At 34.0% G+C, this 23,995-nt stretch overlaps 1 protein-coding gene across 1 annotated transcript in view; it reads right to left on the bottom strand.

The window, feature by feature from the left end:
* Positions 1-23,995, bottom strand: part of DPYD (dihydropyrimidine dehydrogenase) — a 945,375-nt gene that overhangs the window by 814,852 nt on the left and 106,528 nt on the right. The window contains exon 3 of the mRNA XM_025289449.3: positions 17,496-17,578. Coding sequence (XP_025145234.1) covers positions 17,496-17,578 — 83 coding nt within the window. The remainder of the gene's footprint in view (positions 1-17,495; positions 17,579-23,995) is intronic.

Here is a 23,995-nt window from a genome sequence, read left to right as displayed (position 1 = left end):
ACTCCAGGTGTTTCTTGACTTCCTCCTTTTGCATTCCAGTTCCCTATAGTGAAGAGGACATCTATTTTGGGTGTTTGTTCTAGAAGGTCTTGTAGGTCTTCACAGAACCATTCAACTTTAGCTTCTTCAGCAATCACTAGTCGGCACATAGACTTGGATTACTGTGATATGGAATGGTTTGCCTTGGAAACAAACAGAGATCATTCTGTCATTTTTGAGATTGCATCCAAGTACTACATTTCAGACTCTTTTGTTGACTATGATGGCTACTCCATTTCTTCTAAGGGATTCTTGCCCACAGTAGTAGATATAATGGTCATCTGAGTTAAATTGACCCATTCCAGTCCATTTTACTTCGCTGATTCCTAAACTGTTGATGTTCACTCTTGCCATCTCCTGTTTGACCACTTTCAATTTGCCTCATTGGACTTGACTTCCATCAACGGTCACATCCAAAACTGGGTGTTGCTTTTGCTTTGGCTCCGTCTCTTCATTCTTTCTGTAGTTATTTCTCAACTGATCTCCGATAGCATATTGGGCACCTACTGACCTGGAGAATTTATCTTTCAGTCCTATCTTTTTGCCTTTTCATACTGTTCATGGGGTTCACAAGGTAAGAATACTGAAGTGGTTTTCCCTTCCCTTCTCCAGTGGACCACATTTTGTTAAGTTTATGTTAAAGCTCACTATAATTCTAAGTATAGATAGTCCTCATAAATCCTAATACCATTTAATTTCTAATCAAATATAAAGAGCTTGTAGTTACTAACTTAAATATATTAATTTAAATAACAAATAAAAACACGATACACTATATTTCAAGAATAGCAGTCAAAATCAGAAAATCATTGAGTATATAAACTGAAAGTTCATAAACCAAGGAAATCATCCCTTGCTGATGGTAACTTGTTTTCTTATCAACAACCTTGTACCTTGACTATTTCTAGGTTTTTTAGCTGCATCTCTTGCTCCTCATCTGGAGAAGAAAATGGCAACCCACTCCAGTATTCTTGCCTAGAGAATCCTGTGGACAGAGAAGCCTGGTGGGCTGCTGTCTATGGGGTCGCACAGAGATGGACACGACTGAACCATCTTAGCATGCATGCATGCATTGGACATGACACTGAGCGATTTCACTTTCACTTTTCACTTTCATGCATTGGAGAAGGAAATGGCAACCCACTCCAGTGTTCTTGCCTGGAGAATCCCAGGGACGGGGGAGCCTGGTAGGCTGCCATCTCTGGGGTCGCACAGAGTTGTCGGACACGACTGAAGTGACTTAGCAGCAGCAGCATGCATTGGAGGAGGAAATAGCAACCCACTCCAGTATTCTTGCCTGGAGAATCCCAGGGACTGAGGAGCCTAGTGGGCTGCCACCTATGTGGTCGCACAGAGTCAGACAAGACTGAAGCGACTTAGGAGCAGCAGCATCTTGCTCCTCATCACTTAATCTTCCCTTCTGATTTTAAAATTAATAAATACATGCTAATAATTTACCAAATTTTTATGTATATTACTGAATTCTATGTAAGCATTTTATAAAAGCCACCTCTTTTACTAGGAGACCTACCCCCAGGCACTGTTCTCTGAAAGCAGAGATTAAGTGTTCTTCCCTCAACTCTGGCACCCAGCCCACACTGGTTATTTGGCAGGCCCCATAATTAAAGTAATTTGAATAGCAAAGAACAGAAAAAGATTGTCTACTTTTGTTTTTAAACATACATGATAACTACTAGCACTTCTGAGCACAACATAAACCTATAATGGGATAAGACTTTCAAAGATATTCAATTTTAATTATGCTACAAGGAACAGATGAGTGTGGCTCTGTGTGTGTGTGTGATGTGTATATATACATATATTGTGTGTGTATTTAACATTTATATGTTTTCAAAATTTGAGGGTTTCTTTCCAAAGTCCATTTTAAAACATGAGTACTCGAACAGATCATCCTGGATTGAGTAAAATCCAAATAATCTACCATGTTACATACTTATGAAAATATAAAATATAAAACTTAGCTTAAGGAATTTATTCATAGCCTAAATAGACTGTTTAGAAATTTGTGTAAATATACTATTTCTATGCATCATAATTAAAATGTATTTGTTGTTATATATAAGCAGACAAAAAAATAATGAGGCATTTAATAATTTAGCATGTATATAATCTTAGTTTGCTCATTTAGCTATAAATTAGAAATAGTATGCATTAGTATTTATATAGTTAAAATATCTTTTGGAATAACTATATCATCTATAGAAATATATGTGACAAAAATACCTATCATAACCCTTAAAAGCAAACAAATATTTTGGTGGAGTACTGAAAGAACAATCAATACTCTAAAATTTTAAATAAGCAGAATAACTCTAAAGAAATATAAATTGCAGAACAAGTTTTGAATTACTACCAAATAAAAATAGACTTTCATTTTAGTAGAATGACCCATTCTAAGGAATGATTCTCAGGTTTCAATTAATGGTTCTAACTGGTTCAAACTTGTTAACCAATCCTTTTTAAATTATTTAATATACTCTGTTCATATGAAATCATTTCATTATAATCATATGTCAAAACTAGTAATTTATTTCTTTACAATGAAAAATTTTCTTATCCTTGTTTCAATCTCAAAAAGAAGAAATCCAATTCCTCAAAAAGCTTTTTCATCCAAACTGTTTAAATTTCCACACAATTCTTAGCCCTGGGTGAGAAATGTCTGAAGCAATATTTCCTCACAGAATATGAAATTATAAACAACATCTAAGGGAATGAAGGAAGAAATGAAATATAGAGGAAAAATGTGACAATGACAAATATAATACCAGTAAGTAATTTAACCTTATTGTAAATCATTTTTCTTACCCATCTAAAAAAAAAAAAGATTATTCTAAACTCTCCTCAAAGATAGAGGGAGATACTGGCAAGATAATTGGTTTGTAAACACAGCACTGATATTGACTTTTATCACCTCTGTGGTCCAATGACTGACACCCATTTCCACTAAAACTTGATGGAAGTTGATAGAGAAGACTCTAAATAAAATGATTACTAGTATTTTTTTCTATTTGCTAGTCAAAGTAATGGCCCTTAAAATAGGAGAGAACTATAGGGCTAAAAGTTAGGATGTATACTAAATTAACTAAATTTCCTAGGAGGTTTCTTGAAACATATTAGAAAGATTGAACTTTAAACATCAGGAGCATTTTTTTTAAAAAACTGTTCAGAAACCCCATATAGCATCTCACTGAATCTTTGTGCATGAGAAGAAAAATATCCATTCATTATTTATTCATTATTTACTGATTTATTAAATAAATATTGATATTAAATTTTGAAATAGAGGCAGTTCCTCAGATAGTCCCATGGGTAGAAAACTTTATAAAGGAGTTAAATAGACCAAAAACACATCAAAATGAATATTTTCCAATAAATATCAAATATCAGGTATGTACTTTAGTAGATGCCATGATTTATAAGAATTTATAAATTCTTAAATCACCCATTTATAAGAATAACTGATAACTAAACTATCACAATGTTGTATTTTCATTGGTACCACGCTGTGGTTAACTAGTATCAAACTGGAGAGTAACATTATACTGTTTTATAATGTACATGGTTCTTCAACCACAAACATAACAAATGATGCTAACTGATTCAGTGGCATTGATACCAACACCTCCTGTTGACTGCGTATTGGTGATTTTATAATTGCAATTGGCAATTTAATTCTTAATCATGCTTGTTTACTTGCAAGAGTAATCAGGAAATGTAATTTATTCAATTTCAAGGAACAGTTCAGAAATTGGGAAATATGACACCTCAGTAAATGTTCTAAGTAGTGCTTATTAATAAAACTGGAAGAGCTTCATAGTGTTTTTAGTAATAGTCTACCAGAGAAAATCACAAATTCATCACATATATACCAAACAATTCTTTGATATTAATTTAATTGATCTATGTCAAGTTTGCTCTTAACCAGGGTTTGGTAAATTATGAATCATGGGACAGATCCAGCTGGCTGCCAATTTCTGTAAATAAAATTTCATTAGACCACAGCCACAACAATGTAGCCACACCTGTCAGCTGACATATTGTCTATGTGGCTGCAAATGCAGTATATCAGCATAACTGAGTGGTTCTGACAGAGACCATTTGACCTAGAAATGCTGAAGGTATTTACTATCTGGTCTTCTACATAAACTGTTTGCTTACTTCTGCTTTAGGCTATCAAATATCATGTTCTGTTAACTGAAGCAACAAATTCAGAGAAGTAAATCTAACTTACTAGCTATCTTCACTAACTGTCCAAATGGGATACGTCCTCGCCCCCTTAAAAAATAAAATCAACATAAACACTCCTAATGGATGGAATTTAGTATATATCACAATAATCTAGGGGTTCCCTAGTGGCTCAGATGGTAAAAGAATATGCCTGCAATGCAGGAGATCCAGGTTCAATCCCTGGGTTTGGAAGTTTCCCTGGAGAAGGGAATGGCAACCCACTCCAGTATTCTTGCCTGGAGAATTCAGACATAGGAGCCTGGTGGGCTACAATCCATGGGATCACAGAGTCAGACACAATAGCGACTAGCACACACATATAATAATCTGGAGAAATAATAGATAAGAAAGGCAGAAATTTTCTTTTAAATGTAACGTGCTGATAAATGAGAAATAATAAGCAGAAAAACTAAATGCAATGTATGTCTTCTAGAAGAGAAGATTGATACAGAAAAAATATAGAATCAGCTACTGTGTTATAAACCCAAATTAATTAGAAATAGCAATAACAAAATAAACCAATGTACTTATAAACAATAATGAATTATCTATAAACCCATTCTATTACTCTTCTTAAGTTGTAGAGAATGCCAACTATAATTACAAAATATGTATTCAAAACATGTAAACCACTAATTTTCCCCTTGTAAAAGCTTGATTCAAAAAGCAATTTACTTTATGGTTTACTTAAGCTTTGCAACTACATTAAAATATGATAGTATATACACAACAGCTTGTTAACAAGATTATCATAACATTAAAATCATAATGTGGCACTTCAATTATGGATACTTAAAATTAAAGCTAATCCTCACAGTACCAATTTTTATCTCCTAAATAATTTTAGCTATTAACTGCTAATTCAAAGTCTGGATCTAAAATGGTACACATTCTAGAGTAAGACTTGGCTCTGTACTTTTCTTTGGCAGCAAAACAAAAGCTATATCCTTTCTTTCCAATCTTTAACACATAATCTTCTACTACTAAGGGAAAAATGCAATTTTTTTTACCTTAGTTACATACTATTTATTTATATTGTTGCTAAAGTTGTTATAAATAGTAACACTGAATATACTAATAATATATATTTTGTTTGGGTCTTATTATTCTAAATGTATCAAGTTGTCATAAAATAGCAGTTAAAACACTAGTTTGATTTTTTTCTATAAATATTCCTTTTAACTAACTATTGTCTAGTACATCGTAGGCACTAGGTTGAAAGAACCAGTGCTCAGACTAACATTATAATGCATTTTATAAATATATAATTGTATTATTCCATGTCTGATTTATTTGTGCTGCTGTTTCACAAAATTCATAATTGATTAGTACATAATCAGTATTTCTCACATTCAAGTTCTAAGTTCAAAGTAGAGAAAAATATTCTAAATCAACATAGTTCCTAATTCATATATCCCAATTGCTACCAAATCCATAAATAATCCACAGTATTAATATTAAGCATAAATTTGATTTATTAAACATTAGTGAAAATTAATATAGAACATTCCTTCTATTCCCCATGAATGGTGAAAAAATTAAATTATCTAGCTCATCTAAAAGTGAATGACAAATCTTGCTTTTACTCATCCCTGGAGAGAATGAAAGTAACATTCTTAAGTTATACAGTAAACAGATAATATCCAATGTATGTGTGAGTGTGCATGCACATGTGCACATTTGCACACATATGTGTAAGTGTGTGTATACATTTATATTCATATCACACAAATTAACTTAATTACATTGAATATATAATGAAATTCAATTAATTACATATTTTTATGCAATTAATCATTTTTCTAATGCCTAATTTACATTTTTTAAGCTGCATTTCAATAATGTTTATCAAAGTAGTTGCATCACCAGTATCTAGAAAAAGTGATGGTGTGCTTTTTGTCTTTATATTTTATAAAATCTACTATGTGCATATTAGAGTGTGTGCCTCTCTCTAACAGAAATGATAATTAGACAAGATATTCTCCTCTGCATAGAAGAAAAGAAGATACTCTTGTAACCTGATCATTGAGGGTCGGTGGGAGAGCTTTCCAAATATTACTGCTGATCCATTTAGCAGAAAAACACTTAGACAACTATAATTACCATAGGATCAAGAAATAGGATTAAAATAGAAAGTTTACACACTGCCTCTGCATCCAGTTTCACAGGTCAAACTTTGCATATAGTTAAAACACACAGACATACAAGGGCTTTTATAATTATGTTTATTTTTGAAAACTTTGAAAACAAAAATACGTTACTGATACTAAATCATATGTAGCCACTGATATCATGATATAATGTATTCAGGATTTTAAACAATTTGTGTTTACTTTTCATGCCATTAAACAATCTGCTGATTGCATGAGAAGTATTTTAATAATTATTTCTCATTTCATTTTATATTTTTCTTCAATGCCACTTTAAATTTTCTCATGCCTTATTTTTGTTTTTGAAACTGCTCATTCAATTCACTCTTCATAAGTGTTTAGGCTGCCTGCTCTTCCCCCGCCCCTCTTTTCTTTTTACCATCATAGAAGAAATTCACTGAAACTTGCTGTGCATACAACTGTAATTCTAACAGATATATCTGAAAAGCAAAGGGATCTCTAAATTTCAAATGCAGTCACACCACAAGGTTTTCTTGACTGAGACAGGAAGATTTGGAAAGAGAACAATTAAAATTAACGGAAATAAGAGTACATATACATGAACATATATATATATAAACAAACACACATTTACACATATACAATATATGTACACATACACCCATGGCAACTTATCTGCAAGTGTAAGGTTAAGTTATTGCTGTTATTCAGTCACTAAATCGTGTCCAACTTTTTGTGATCCCATGGACTGCAGCACTCCACCCTTCCCTGTCCTTCACTATCTCCCAGCACGGCTTAGTCATTCAGTCCTGTCTGACTCTTTGTGACCCCATGGACTGTAACCCACCAGACTCCTCTTGTCCGTGGGAAATTTCCAGGCAAAAATACTGGAGGGGGTTGCCATGCCCTCCTCCAGAGGATCTTCCCAATACAGGGATTGAACCCAGGTCTTCCACACTGCAGGCAGTCCTTACTGTACTATCTCCCGGAGTTTGCTCAAAATAATGTCCTTAGTCTGTGGTGCCATCCAATCATCTCATCCTCCACCGCTCCCCTTCTCCTCTTTCCCTCAATCTTTCCCAGCATCAGGGGCTTTTCCAATGAGTCAGCTCTTTGCATCAGGTAGCCAAAATATTTCAGCTTCAACTTCAACATCAGTCCTTCCAATGAATATTCACAGTTGATTTCCTCTAGGATTGACTGGCTTGGTCTCCTTTTAATATTATCTTCAAATCTTATTCAGATGGACAAAATTACTCCAGTAACCAGATGGTCTTTTACTCCAATTCATTTAGAAATACCAGTTAAAGAAACAGTGTAGCTTGACCATTATGCTTAGCAAGGAGTGTAAAATTAATGTAAATAAAACAATAAGAAACTAAAACAATACCGAAGTACTAGGAGTAACACAACCCTTAGACCAGATGGCAAACAGCTTCAGTACCACTAAATATTAGCCAGGGAATTAAATTAAAGTTGTTCTTTATAAACTAATACATCTAGAAGGGAAAAACTGAAAAATACCTCTTTTTAATGTCTTTGAATCTCTCTTCAGACTTCACTCTTTCAATGAAAAGTTTAAATTGCTATCTATATCCCTTCTACCTCTCAAAGTCTATGAGCCTAAAGTAAAGCAATAGCTTTAAAGGATTTTTACCTTTTGACTTAAATGATGTTTAGAATGTATCTCTTAAAATTATTCTCCTAATTTATACAGCTATACTTTCAGTTTTAACTCTGGATACATAAGTATACCTACAATTACTATTACAGACACCAGAAAAAAAGGCAAGAACATAAACTGTGCAACTCAACATCACCATCTAGTGACAGAATTCCTAACACGTGACAAAGCTAAGCAAAAAGGAATAGATTTCAGAGATATAATGCCCTGGTAGTTCATCTCTATAATAATGATCCAAACGTAATAGCTCTCACTGAATATGTTTGTCCAGCAAATAAAATACTAACCCCTAATTGGCAATGTCTGTACTCTAAAATGTAATTTATATTCTCACCATAGAGGTATAGCCATAGATCTCACCAATCTATATTTTTGTGCATTAAGTCATTGTCAGAAAGCTTCATACACTTTTTAACATTTTTTTCTTAATGAGCTATATTCTATTTGTACCTTTTCTTTAAGATTTTGACACTCCATTTTCTCAAGTTATTCAACTTCAAATGCTTTCCAATTTCTTATTTCTACTATACATGCCCACTACTGCCTCAGGAAGTAAAAAGAGGACAAAGAGATATTGTTTTTAAAAAATTCCCACTTTTCCCCTTCATATTTAGAATTTTTTACAGGAGCTAAGACAGGTGTAAAATATTATAGAAACCAAATCATTTTGGGATGATAAGAGAGTTGATTGACCAAGATAAGGGGAAACAATGATGAAAAAATTGAGAATTTCACCTCTAAATCAACTATTATTATACTATAGAGATGATACATTTTTTTATCTTTAAAAAATTTTTATGTCATCATTTTTAAAAATCGTGTACAATATTTCCATACAGCCACGGAACTACAATGGACTCACTAAGTTAGGCAAAAAATATCCCCTCTGGTAGTGTTCTACATTCTACGGGCTTCCCAGGTGGAGCTGTCTCCTGCACTGACTCTCCTGTCAATGCAGGAGACAGAAGATATGAGGGTTCAATCCCTGAGTTGGGAAGATCCCCTGCAGGAGAGCATGGCAACTCGCTCCAGTATTCTTTCTTGGAGAATCCCATGGACAGACGAGCCTGGCAGGCTATGGTTCATAGGGTCACAAAGAGTCGGACACAACTGAAGCAACTTACTTAGCACAGTATTCTACATTATAAAACCACACTGAAGTTTTCCAGTCAATTCCATTATGTACAACATGTACTTTCTTTGAAATAAGCACTACCCACCATTAAATGGAAATGATATATACAAACATTACAGTACTTTGTATCTTCATTTTCTAAATGTTTCATAAATTACAAAGCATTCTCTTCTACATTATTATTTTCTTCATATCACTTCTATTTTAATCCAACCTTACAAAAAAGTAAGATTTAAAACATGCCTTTATCTAAAATCAAGTTTGGAGTCTAAAATCTGATTTTTCCACTTATTCTAGTATTTTCATCTTATTTTATGCTTTTAATTTTTCATCTCTTAATTATTTTTCTAAATCATTCATAATATGCTCTGCTTATAGAAAACTCAGAACAGAAAGCTACACACCTGAAAAAAATGTAAGTCCACCACCCAGACACAGTAGCCATTTTACTATGTTTACTCCTATTTTTTCTCTTCATTTTTTTAATATTCAATGAAGATCATGTGCTACATCCAGTTTTGTTTCCTGGCATTTTTCACGAAACATTATAACATGAAGATTCTTGAGTCACTAAAAATCACTCTCCTAAAGATCATTTTAATATCCAGATATAACTAAATATGCCACAATTTACCACTATGTATATAATTTATGATATATCATATATATGAATATATTCTAGAAACTTCATTTTCTTATTTATTTCCTTAATAGTAGACAATTAGGTTTAGCTAATTGTTTAAATTTGTTTAGTTATAGTTTGAGGAATAGTTTCAGATTGCCCATAATTTCTTTTTTTTTATTTTATTTTTTAACTTTGCAATATTGTATTGGTTTTGCCATATATCAACATGAATCCACCACAGGTATACACAATTTCTATGTCTTGTGCATAGCATATTTCACAAAGTCAAATTTATGTGAAAAGGGGGATGCTTGTTTCAAGGTTCTTATTGCTTATTGGTATACTCCTTTCCTTCAGTGCACAAGTAATTTCAACTCTTTCTGAGCTCTGAGAATGGGACAATGACTTATCACTCCATCTCCAGCACTCAAAATATCATCTGCACTGAACTGCAGTAATGTCAATAACCAAGAAATTAGTACTTTTAAATGTAATTTATATTTTGCTTGCCATTACAGTTGATTATTTTAAGGGTTTCTTAATCATACTCTGCCAATTAAGCACTGATCTCCTAAATCTTTTTGAATCTCTTAAACACTTGGCAATACAGAACACTGATGTCTTTAAATTTTTGTATTTTTCCATCTACAGAAGCTCTTTCAATGTAAACAAAGCTCGGTTATTTCCCAACTTTTTAGATTATTATTTCTTTTCCCATCCAAACCTCTGAGATAGTCTCTCACATAGTTCATTGGACTTTGGCTATCTCATTTATTTCCTTTAGCTCTTTAATATACATGAAACTTCCTTTAACAGCTAGCTGTAAGGTGAAGATATAAGGTGATTAGTTTTTCTAAACAGCCAAATAACTGCCTCTTAGACCATCTGCTGAGTGATTCAACATGTCTTGGATGATTGGGGTGGTCTAATATAACTACCTCATACATTCTTCATAGAATAGGTAATACACAGAAAAACGTCACAAATGTCCATCTTTATCATAAAACTGACCACCTTACTAAATTCTTCTATGAATTTCTAGAGTGTTTTTGTTGTTAATTCTATAGAGATGTCTATATAACATATAAATCATGCCTTCAGAGAGTAATAGTCACCTTGTCTCCTCCTTATCTTATTTGTTAATTTGGATTTTATATCCATTATTATGTTCTGGATCTACTTTTACTCTTCATTTTTTGAGAGAGTGTGTGTGTGATGTGTAGGTGTGATATGTGTGAACATGGTTTAGCCTTTCCCTAGACTTTCCTTTGTTGATAATTCCGTCAGTGAGAGGAAGATGAATGTCATGTTAGCAACACAAAAACATTCTTCCAGGACAATGCTGTCCAAACCAGAGCCACTAACCACATGCAACAATTTACATTTAAAATAATAGAAATTAAATTAAATTGAATTTTCAGTTACACTAGCCACAGTTCAAGTGCTCAGTTACCACACAGGGCCAGTGGCGGTCATAAGGAACAGTCGAGGGTATTTTTTAACTGAGGCAGTCTTTTACTCCAGTTAGCAGAAAGTTCTACTGAGTGGCACTGCTCTAGATGTATCCATGAGCCACAGAATGCCACCATCCTTTGTGTCTCAGGCACATCACACTATAGCAGAAGGTTATTTAAAATTTTTAAATCTGAAAATACATTTCTCTCTGAAACAGTTTCCTAAACCAAGTATTTCATTAGGCATCTGGTTAGACTTGCCTCCTTTCTGATTCAATGCACTATTGTTGGAAATCAGATGCTTTCCTCTGGCTACAAATATCAAAATATTTAACAAATCCCAGTCCTCAATCTCTAGTCTTTTTCCTGAGTGGCAGAGTTGTCTGTTCTCTTGCCTACTGCACATGTACACGTGGGTTTGCCACAGCTATCTCAAATTCATCTGAGAAACAAAATCATCTTACTTTATCCTTCTTTTCTCTCTCCCTATCTCAATTAATGTATATCCAAATACTCAAACACATTTGAGTTTAAACATATACAGTTCTACATGTAAAGTATAACTCAATAAAACTGGAAGGGAAAAGAAAACAGGTGAATACAAAATCAAAAAACTTTTTTCGACTTACCCTTGATAAATGTCCTTATTCTTACTTTTAATCTTTATAAAAAATTCAACAAACAATTTTTAAGTACCTACTATATGCTAATACTATGGTAAGGCTAAGAATAAAAAGGAGGGCAAAATAGCAATTCTTCTACCCTCATGGGCTCTACTATCTAGTAGGATACTCAAGTAAATTAGACTTTATTCTGCAAGCATAGGAAAACTTTAAAAGGCTGTAAACAGAGCAACACTGATTAAACCAAGTTTATGGTTTTTGTGGCTATTAAATCACAAAGTTTCATCAGATCTACCTTCTAAATATTTCTAATTTTCTCAAAGACACTCCCCTTCTGTGAACTGCTGCCCCCTTCTACCTTTATATTAGTGGTGTCACTGATTGCTCTCTCTCCCCCTCTTCACTGTACCCTCTACTTTGCTGCCAAAACAAGCTTTTAAATTATTTTTTTCCATTCTGAGTATGAGTTAAAACCTAATCTAAAACCTAGACTGTAGCCCCTTATGCTTTTTAAATAGTCGGCGATAGGTCCTTGTGCCCAGGATTCAATTCTCACATCTGGAACCAGGAAGAAGTCCAGGAGTGGTCCTCAAAAATTGCTCAGCTGTGACACTGATGAAAGAACAGGTCCAAGACCGCATGGCAAAGACTGGCCACAGAGAGGATTGGATGAGGTGACAGAGTATTGACTGAGGGCAGAGACCTCACTTTTTTGTTCTGAGCTCATAAGTAGCAGAACCTTAAACAAGGGGCTATTCAATAATACCTGAACACAGCATCTACAAGATGTCAAATGTCACATACAGTCCAGTTTTGCTCCAACATCTCCAGGCTAGACACACTCAGAAGGAGGGTACCGTTGTAGGTGCTCAAAGCCCACCGAGGACTGGTGCAGAAGTAAAGTTAGTGAGAAAAAAAGAATGCTCCACAGCCAAGCTATGCCATACCAATGGGCCACAAGGGAAACTGCCATGGAATTTTGGCTACAGGTAAACAACTCAAGTATTGGGGCTCTGAGTCTTCACATCAAGCATTTGATTTTTGTGTCTGTCTCCCCAACTAGGCCATTAGTTGCTTGGGGCAGTGACTCTCTAATCTATATCTGTAACCCCATTATCTGGTATATTACTAAAACCCAATAAATGTTAATTAAATAATGAATGATTGACTCTATCCCCACATTGTATTTTCTCATCCTATTCAAATTCTGAAAAGCTGTAAAATGATCTTCATACTTTTTAATCTTGTCACCACCTTTGTTAAAAACCCCAATCTGCTGCTGCTGTGTGTGTGCTGTTGTGTCTGACTCTTTGCAACCCCATGAACTACAGCGCACCAGGCTCCTGTGTCCATATGATTTCCCAGGAAAGAACACTGCAGTGGGTTACCATTTCCTCCTCTAAGGGATATTCCCAATCCAGGGATCAGACCCATGTCTCCTGAGTCTCCTGCACTGACAGGCAGATACTTTACCACTGAGCTACCTGCTGCTGCTGCTGCTGCTGCTAAGCTGCTTCAGTCGTGTCCAACTCTATGCAACCCCATAGATGGCAGCCCACCAGGCACCCCCGTCCCTGGGATTCTCCAGGCAAGAACACTGGAGTGGGTTGCCATTTCCTTCTCCAATGCATGAAAGTGAAAAGTGAAAGGGAAGTCGCTCAGTCGTGTCCGACTCTTCATGACCCTATGGACTGCAGCCTACCAGGCTCCTTCATCCATGGGATTTTCCAGGCAAGAGTACGGGAGTGGGTTGCTGTTGCCTTCTCCTCAGTTTAGTTCAGTTTAGTCACTCAGTTGTGTCCAACTCTTTGAAAACCCATGAATCGCAGCACACCAGGCCTCCCTGTCCATCACCAACTCCCAGAGTTTACCCAAACTCATGTCCATCGAGTCGGTGATACCATACAGCCATCTCATCTTCTGTCATCCCCTTCTCCTCCTGCCCCCTATCCCTCCCAACATCAGGGTCTTTTCCAATGAGTCAACTCTTCACATGAGGTGGCCAAAGTATTGGAGTTTCAGCTTCAGCATCAGTTCTTCCAATGAACACCCAGGACTGATCTCTTTTAGGATGGACTGGTTGGATCCAGGAAGCCCCCAAACCATAATTTCGCTCTTAAGTAATTTAAACCATCTATCCTCGCAAGCTGTGGTGTTGGAGAAGACTCTTGAGAGTCCCTTGGACTGCAAGGAGATCCAACCAGTCCATTCTAAAGGAGATCAGTCCTGAGTGTTCTTTGAAAGGAATGATGCTAAAGCTGAAACTCCAATACTTTGGCCACCTCATGCAAAGAGTTGACTCATTGGAAAAGACTCTGATGCTGGGAGGGATTGGGGGCAGGAGGAGAAGGGGATGACAGAGGGTGAGATGGCTGGATGGCATCACCGACTCGATGGACATGAGTTTGAGTAAACTCTGGGAGTTGGTGATGGACAGGGAGGCCTGGTGTGCTGCTATTTATGGGGTCGCGGAGAGTCAGACACGACTGAATGACTGAACTGAACTGAACTGAACTGATCCCGGCAAGCTAGACTCTATGTTACTGACCTCTAAAGTGAAAGTGAAAGTGAAAGTGAAGTCACTCAGCCCTGTCTGACTCTTTGGGGCCCCATGGACTGTAGCATACCAGGCTCTTCTGTCCATGGGATTTTCCAGCCAAGAGTACTGGAGTGGGCTGCCATTTCCTTCTCCAGGGGATCTTCCCAACCCAGGGATTGAACCCGGGTCTCCTGCATTGCAGACAGACGCTTTACCGTCTGAGCCACCAGGGAAGCCTGACTTCCAGGATATGGTAACAAACACATTTTCAACCAGAGTCCTGAGGCCAACCCCTGAGGTAACTGAAATTTTTGCCAAATTATTCATACTTGTTTCCCGGTGCCCCCTGTCCCCGACTCATACTCTGAGATTCTAAATCGTTCCCATCAATCCTGCCAAACTTGTAACTGCTTTATTTATATCCAAGGATTCTTGGCATATAAGGAGAGACATTACAGACCAAATACTGCTGCCTATATGAGTTTTGCAGGAAAACATATTCAAAAAAGCTCAAAAAAAATTTGCTTTACATCAGACCACTTTACTGTTCTTGAAATACATCTTGCACCTGCAGCTCAGTGCCTCTGCTCAATACTTTTCCCTCTAGCTACAAACTTGGCCATCTTCAAGGCCTAGATCAAGTTTCTTACATTTTCCATGGTTTTGTTTGACTTGACACCCTTCATATAAGACAAAAAGTGATCACAGATGAGAGAACAATTAATTTTTTGTCCCTGGATGCATTCTCCTCATAGTCTATTTGTCATATAACATTATAACTTTTTGTTTAGAGGCTTCCATAATCTTCCTATATAAAGAATGAGCTCCTGCTGGATTTTCTAAAGGCAAAACCCAAAAATTTTTAGAAAAGTGCTAGCTCCACAGTATGCTATATTATTGAATGTTTTTGGTAACTAGATTATTCAATTTTGCTTAGCAAATCTAAACATTATGAGTGTGAGTGTGTGTGTGTGTGTAAAATATGCTGCCTATGTAAATAAAGTACATTACACAGCCATATATTAAATACTGATTCACCCAGACTATTGCTTTATCTCATAGCGTGGGTGGTTGAGAGGTTACTCCAATCAGGTAATACTTGTTTTTCTCATTAGTTCATCTCTACTTTTTAAACAGCAGAATATCCTGGTATTTCCTTAAATGCCAAGTATTACAAAATTTGGCAGAATTTAATCATCTCTTCAAATGCAGTTCTCCCATACTTCATTCTGTTTTTTTTTTCTTGATGACAAATTTTCTGTACTAATTACATGTCCTTTCCTTGTTCATCGTATTTCCCTCACTCACATCCATTTTTCATTCACATTGCCCCTTCGCAGTTTTTTCTGTTTTTGGCCTTTTATTCAAAGCTTCAGAATTGGCATTCTCTTTGTCTTCCAGTGGGTCTGTGTGCTTACTTCAAACCGAACAGAAATAAAAACACATAGAGTAACTGTAATGTTCTAAATAAATACTGATGTTATGCTTATTATATTCAAAGTTATTATAATAAATATTTATAAAAATGATGCTTTCAATGTATACCTGAGGTAGTTTTAGATAGAGGATAAAGAATATATTGAAAAACAGCAGTTCAGTCACAACTCCTGCCTTGGCCTTTTCCACATGTATTTTACTCTTTATTTTTAAATTTCTATTTTCAATAACTTTAACTTTCTTATAATGTCCAACTACATTCTATATACATACAAATTCTCTATTGTGAACTCAGTTTTATTTTTCCCCCTTTTTTATTAGTAAAGACATTAACAATAAAATAGGCTCACTTGCTCCAGCTGGTAATTTCTCAGTACTAGTAATATATTATTCCTCTTTTTGTGACATCATAATCATCTATATAGAAGTACCATGTATCTTTGTGTAGAAGCTACTGTTTCCATTAAATTTAATTACCTCCCCCTGTGGTTTTAAATAGAAGTGGCTTCAAAATGAGGGCAGCTTCTATTAAATTTAATTACTTTCCCCTGCTGCTTGCGTGGTAAAAGGGAGGTCACTAAATGAGAGCAGCTTCTAGACTAAAGTATATGGTAACTGTGTGCCAGCAATAACAAAATTGTACCCAAACTACCATTCTAGGGAGTTTCATAGGTTTTATCCTTTCTGCTATTTAAAATACTTTCTTTTGCCTTGAGTTAAGCCCCTAATATAATGAGCAATGATAGGAGGAGATTTATTTTAAAAATCAATTTTAGTTTCACAGGCTAATTCAAGGTAAATATACTATTTCTATACAAATATATAGAAATCTTTCAGTGGAAATTATTCCACTCCAAGATTCAAGCTCAGAACTTTTAAGATTAACATCATTTGCTGTCGTTTCTCCAGCTGTAAGGATGCTAAGTTTTATTCTTCACACATTTTCAATATCTAGTAAAAGCCTTCATTGATTCTGATCAGATGGATTTGAAGACTGCTTCCTCAAAGTTATTAAAAAGGTATTAAGTTTGGGGAGATTTCAGAAAAACATTCAGAAATAGGAATGTTAAAAAGAAAAAAAAATCAGGTTCATTACAGATTGTTGTATTTGAAAAAAGTTAATCTGTATGCTTTATAACAGTATAAAATTGTACATTGGTTTAAAAATACTATGGTATAATCCTATAAAATCTAATAGAATATGAAATTTTAAGTACCTCTTTTTTAATTAAATATTAATTAGGAGAAAATTCTACTCAGTTAAAACACCATTGTACTATTTATTTTTTTATACAAGCAGAATGCAGATGAACAATATTTCAATTCAATCACACAGTTTAGTATAAATATAAAACAAGACACCCCTTAAGCATTTTAAGTAACAAATTAAACATTTACATTTTTTACTGTGCACTGAGGCTTAACATTTATGCTGCTTCAAAACCAAAGTAGAGCCTCAAGGGAAGTCTCTCCACTGACAAATTAATACCTTAGAGAACAGAGCTGAATGGTGGCAATGAACTCATTTGTTCCCCCAATAATGAAGAATGACTTTTTCTTTACCACATCTGTGACTGTTGCTATGGTGACTCAGACTTACCTCATTGCTTCTCGGAGAGCTCCTCGCTCACCAAGAGTCGTGTGCTTGATGTCATCAAAATTATTCTCCAGCTTCTCGCAATTCTGTAACATATTAGAAAAACGCATTAGTCCTCTAACATCCAGAGATAAAATTATATCTATGCAATTATGTAAAAATATAATTGATTATATTGATTATGGACTCAAAAAATATGTACACCACTTTAATTGGGTAGGATTCATTAAAATTGACAGTGTGAATTCAACAGTAACAAAATAAAAACGTCTTATGATACAGCTGTCACAGAATTCGTCTTATCAATTTTTGAAAATTGGCTAAATAGGAGAAATGAATATTACATAAAAGTAGTACAACTTCTAGAGTTTTGAAGTTAAAAAATTACTTCTCTAAAATAATCTAAGTATATCAAAACCAACTGTAATTCAAAAGAAAGCCAATAAAGTTTGAAATCATATTAAACCGGATATGATAAATACTCAGTTCTAAAAATATTAGTATTTACTGAAAACAGAAAGATAAAGACCAAGCATAATATAATAATAAAGTTCAAACATTTTGAAATCAAAAATTTTTAAATTGGTCTTTAAATAACACATATACAAACTGTTCACAAATATACATATGTACATATATTTGAAAATAAGTCCAATCATTAAAATCAAGTGACACAGTATCAAGCTCTTAGCAATACTGACTGAATTTTTTAACAGATTTTTAAAAATTTTAATAATATTTTTATATGTAAAAGTAACTTAATCTCACACGATCCTAATAAGCTATGAGAACATAATGCACAAGATTAAATCTTAGCCTAAAAAGTGCATCCATATGAATCTTTGGCACATTATATTTCATATATAATTTAGTAGTACTTAGGTAATAAAATAATTGGACTTAATTAACATTTTAGTTAATTTAAGAAAGAAAAACTAATATAGTTTTAAACATTAGTGTGTTCTGTTTAAATTGTAAATAAATATGCTGGATTTTACAAGAACACAGAATTTAGATTAACAATATTGTGTGTAAGTATTCATTGATTTAAAACCCATTAATATATATATATGCTGGATTTTACAAGAACACAGAATTTAGATTAACAATATTGTGTGTAAGTATTCATTGATTTAAAACCCATTAATATATATATATATATCAATATGATTGTGCTTTGATTTTTTTAGATTGGCCAAATTAAGGAAAACATTCTTTTTAACACAGAGGCATGTTTTATAATGAAAATCTTGAAAAATCACAAAATTGTACCTAAAATAACTTGAACTGTGAATAAAAGTCCTTTTATGGATATGTAAGTTGCAAATATCTCCTGCTCTGTGTCTTCTCTTTTCACTTTTTAATAGTATCTTTTCATAAAGAGAATTTCTTATTTTTAAAGAGGCCAAATTTCCTCTTAGATACATATGCCATTTAAAAGTAGACATTTAATTTTCAAATACATGGGTTTTTAAAATATCTTTGATATTAATCTCTCATTTAAATGCTTTCTTTTCTGCAATCATGCTCTGTGTTTTTTCAGTCTTCAAACTTTATTGAGGCTTTCAATGGCTAAGCCAAAGATCTCTCTTGGTAAATGTCACATTGTACTTGAAAGTATGTGGGTTATTTCCAAATATCTTTTGTATTGATTTCTAACATAATTCCCTGGTGATAAGGGAACAGACTATGTGTGATTTCAATACCTTCATACCATGAAATTTTTGCACCTTGTCCTTCTTTTATGTCCCTGAATATGTTCCAGCATCTATATTTAATCTATGGGAATTTGAATAGAATTTGTATCCTACTGTTGTGTTAAAATTATATAAATCTTAATGATCTCGAATTGGTTCATGGTGCTTTTTAGGTTTACTATATCCTTTAATGGAGAAGGAAATGGCAACCCACTCCAGTATTCTTGCCTGGAAAATCCCATGGACAGAGAAGCCTGGCAGGCTATAGGCCATGGGGTCACAAGAGTCGGACACGACTGAGCAACTAAACCACCACATATCCTTTTACTTTTCTGTATATTGATTCTATTTTTTTTTTTTTTTGTCAGAGTAGTAATTTTATTTTATTTTTAAACTTTACAGTATTGTGTTAGTTTTGCCAAATATCAAAATGAATCCGCCACAGGTATACATGTGTTCCCCATCCTGAACCCTCCTCCCTCCTCCCTCTCCATACCATCCCTCTGGGTCATCCCAGTGCACCAGCCCCAAGCATCCAGTATCGTGCTTCGAACCTGGACTGGCGACTCGTTTCATACATAATATTATTCATGCTTCAATGCCATTCTCCCAAATCTTCCTACCCTCTCCCTCTCCCACAGAGTCTATAAGACTGTTCTATACAGCAGTGTCTCTTTTGCTGTCTTGTACACCGGGTTATTGTTACCATCTTTCTAAATTCCATATATATGCGTTAGTATACTGTATTGGTGTTTTTCCTTCTGGCTTACTTCACCCTGTATAATTTTTGAGAGTTTTATATTGAAACTCCAATTAAAAATCTTAATTTATCTACTTTAAAAATTAGTTGTCATATATAGTGGAACTATATGTAATTTTGTTCTGTATTTTCCAAGCCTCCTGTAAATGTGTTATCATACATTCATAATTTTAAAAAGGCCCAATTTATTATCGCTTAGGTTTATGATTAGTGCTATTTTTGTCCTATTTAAGAAATATTTGATTTTCCTCAAGGTTATAAATATACTTTCTTATATTTTTTCCACAAAGCTCTATTATTTTCATTTTACATTTAGATGAATAGTTCATCTGGAATTGATACTTGTATACAGTACATAACAAAATCACACCATATAGGTCAGTGATTAGATCAGTGCTATTGATTGAAAAGACCATCATTTCCCCCACTTTAATTCATCTTTACCATAAAGTAAGATACACTATACATGGGATCTGTCTCTGGAGTTCATAATGGTCAACTGTTTAATTTCCTATTCTTGTGCCTGTATCATACTGCTTTAATTACTTATATCTATAATAAATAAAGAATGCCTTCATGTACATATGAAGAAAACAGATAATTCAATGTAAAATGGGCAAAAGATTTACATAGACTCTATATAACAGAGACCCTATATATAGAGACACTATATCACAAATAACTAATCTTTTTTAAAAATCCTCAACAGTATGAGTTATGAGAAAGATGAAATTTTAAAAATGAGATATCACACACATTTTGGAAGTGTCTAAAATGAAAAAGACAGATGATACAAAAGTGCTTTTGTAGTTTAAAAACTAAACTGCAAATTGTTACAACCACTTTGTAAAGCTTTTTGGTTGCATTTTCAAAAGCTGAACATTCATGTCTGGGAATACACCCAGAACAAATATATATTATAATATGTTCACCTAAAGTCATATACAAGAATGTTAATTGTAGCACTACCAAATTTCCCAAAACTGTAAAAAAAAAAAAAAAAAAGTCAAACGCACATAAATATGGGACATACAAATCAAATGTGCTATATTAACACAATGGAAAATACACAGCATGAGAATGAACAAGCTATGACTATGTGGAGTAACACGGATGTATTTCACAAGCATTAAATTAAATGATATACAAAAGAGCATACAGGAAAATTATTCCACTTACATGAAGTTCAAAAACAAAGCTATAGTGAATATTCCAAAAATAAGAAAGTAATTCCATTTATAACAACATAAAAAGAATAAAATATTTCTGAATGTTTAACAACAACAAAAAAGCCTAAGACTTGGGTACTGGGTACAAACATCATGAAAAAATTAAAGGCCAAAATCAATGGAAAGACATCCTATGTTCATGGATTAGAAGACTTACTATTGTTAAGGTGTACTACCCTCTAAATTACTCTAAAGATTTAACGCAATTCCTATCAAAATCCCTGCTGACTTTTTTTTTTTTTGCAGATTTTAATAAGCTGATCCTAAAATTCCTATCAGAATATTAAGAACATAGAATAGACAAAATCTTCCTAAAAACAGAAGAGCAAAGTTGAAGGACTAATACTTTCTAATTTCAAAAATCACTATAAATCTATAATAATCAAGACATATATCCATACACACACACACACACAAATGTTCATGCCAGCATTACTCACAACAGAAGACAAAAAGTAAAAAACTGCAAGTCAATAGAATGATAAATGGATAAAAAATATGGTATGCCAATATAATGATATTTCTATTCAGAGGTAAAGTTCTGGTACATGATGACCTTTAATAACATTATGCTAAGTGAAAAGGCCAGACATAAAAGGCCACATTGCATCAATTCATTTATATAAAATGTCAGTACAGGAATATCCATAGAGACAGAAAGGAGATTAGTGGTTGCCAGTGGCTGCTGAGAGGGAAAGAATTACTGTTAATGGTAACGAGGTTTCTTTTTGGTGACGTGAAAGTTCTGATATCAGTGACAATCAGTGCGCAACACTCTGAATATACTAAAACCCACCCATTTATATACACTTTAAGAGTGAACCTTATGGTATGTGCATACATCAGTAAAGCTGTTATTTTAAAAATAGGCAAGACTAATCAGTTGGAAAGCAGTGTATAGTGACTACAAGAGGCAGAAGAGTCTTCTAGGGCACTTCATTTTGTGAAAATTCATGGACCTGAATACCTAGGATCTGTTTACTTTTCCGTATGTAATACTGCAATAAGACACTTTTAAAAGATAGTTTGAATTCTGGTGAAGGAATCACAATGCAACAGTATTATCACTACTGTTTAAAAAAAAGGCAGATAAGAAGTTCAAAGTATCTGACATAATGAAATAACATTTTATTATTTACTAAAATTCTGTAATAAAGATCAAATTCCTGTAACTTACCCTGATAAACTTTTGATACTTCCTAACTAAATTACAGACTTTTTCTCTATACAGTGATAGTCTTAAAGAATGACACTTATTTGACTATAATTGCAAAGATAAATAACATAATTATTGAATTAGCTTGGCTTTGAAGAACACTCCCAGTACTTCTGAGATAAAATGTATGGTCTGGGCCTCTAAATTAGAAATCAGACTTTTCCAGTCTTGTGCCTAATACTGGGTATCAGGGGACAAAAGCAAGAGGGCGTGTAGAGTTCAAACTGTACAGATTATAGTGCCATTTCAAATATTCTATGGGAACAATAATATTTTTAAGAAGTTTTACATTTATAGGTGGTCAATGCAGGATTTTATGACAGTGAAAATATTGGGGAGGATTCTAAATTTTCAGTAATGAAAAATGGTTAAATAGAGCACTTTAAATTTAAAGGATATTATGCATTAATTACAAATGCTGTTTAGGTGGACATAGTCAATGTGTGATATTGAGTACCTTTTTTAAAAAGACACTATTGAATATGTTGTATGATACAATTACAATTATGGAAACAAACAAGCAAAGCCAAAAAAAGACTAGCAATGCAAGAGTAACTCAGATTATCTCAAAATGTTAAATAAAAAAGGACATCTTTTTTACTTATAGTTTTCAATATTTCCCAAGGTTTTTGTTATATGTTTACTTTTTTTTTACTTCAAGATAAAAAAAATCAAGAGATTTTTTTAAAGTTTTGGAAGTATTTGTATAGTCTATATTGAATGTGCTTTGTAAAATAGAATACAACAACATAATAGATAGCAACAAAAGAAATTTAAGACAGAAATATACTTTTCCAATATTTGTTTTTTATATTAAATATGACCTTGACAAAATAAGATTTCTGCCTCCTCTATTTGCCAATGAGTTCACGAAAGTTCTACTATTTCAAATTGTCCAAAAAAGTTTCCAATAAGTTTTATTTTTTAAATCTTGCACTCACAAAAGAGGTATAAGGATGTACACAAAGCAGTAAAAGAAAATAAAGTCATATAATAAAATCAGTTACATATATTTGCTATATTTAACCTATTGTGTACAACTGCTACTCAAATAATGCCACTTGAATGCTACTTAAGTGAATGCATAAAAAGACCCAAACATAATTACTAGTGATATAATATTTGCAGTGTACTTTTTGAAGTTTCATATATTCAAACTTAATAACAGATAACTAGTATCTATTCACGGAGAAGGCAATGGCACCCCACTCCAGTACTCTTGCCTGGGAAATCCCATGGAGGGAGGAGCCTGGTGGGCTGCAGTCCATGGGGTCGCGAAGAGTCAGACACGACTGAGCGACTTCACTTTCACTTTTCACTTTCATGCATTGGAGAAGGAAATGGCAACCCACTCCAGTGTTCCTGCCTGGAGAATCCCAGGGACGGGGGTGCCTGGTGGGCTGCCGTCTCTGGGGTCGCACAGAGTCAGACATGACTGAAGCGACTTAGCAGCAGCAGTATCTATTCATGATTCTAAACAGACTTTATGATACAACTTTTAGAGTTGCATAATATTCCACTACATCCATGTGCTATAGCTAATTCCTTTTCAGTTTGATTTGTTTCTTTCTAATGCTATTACAAACATAAAACAGGAATAG

Source organism: Bubalus bubalis, chromosome 6 (assembly GCF_019923935.1).
Source record: "Bubalus bubalis isolate 160015118507 breed Murrah chromosome 6, NDDB_SH_1, whole genome shotgun sequence".
Lineage (NCBI taxonomy): Eukaryota > Metazoa > Chordata > Mammalia > Artiodactyla > Bovidae > Bubalus > Bubalus bubalis.
This window is presented reverse-complemented; position numbering and strand designations above follow the sequence as displayed.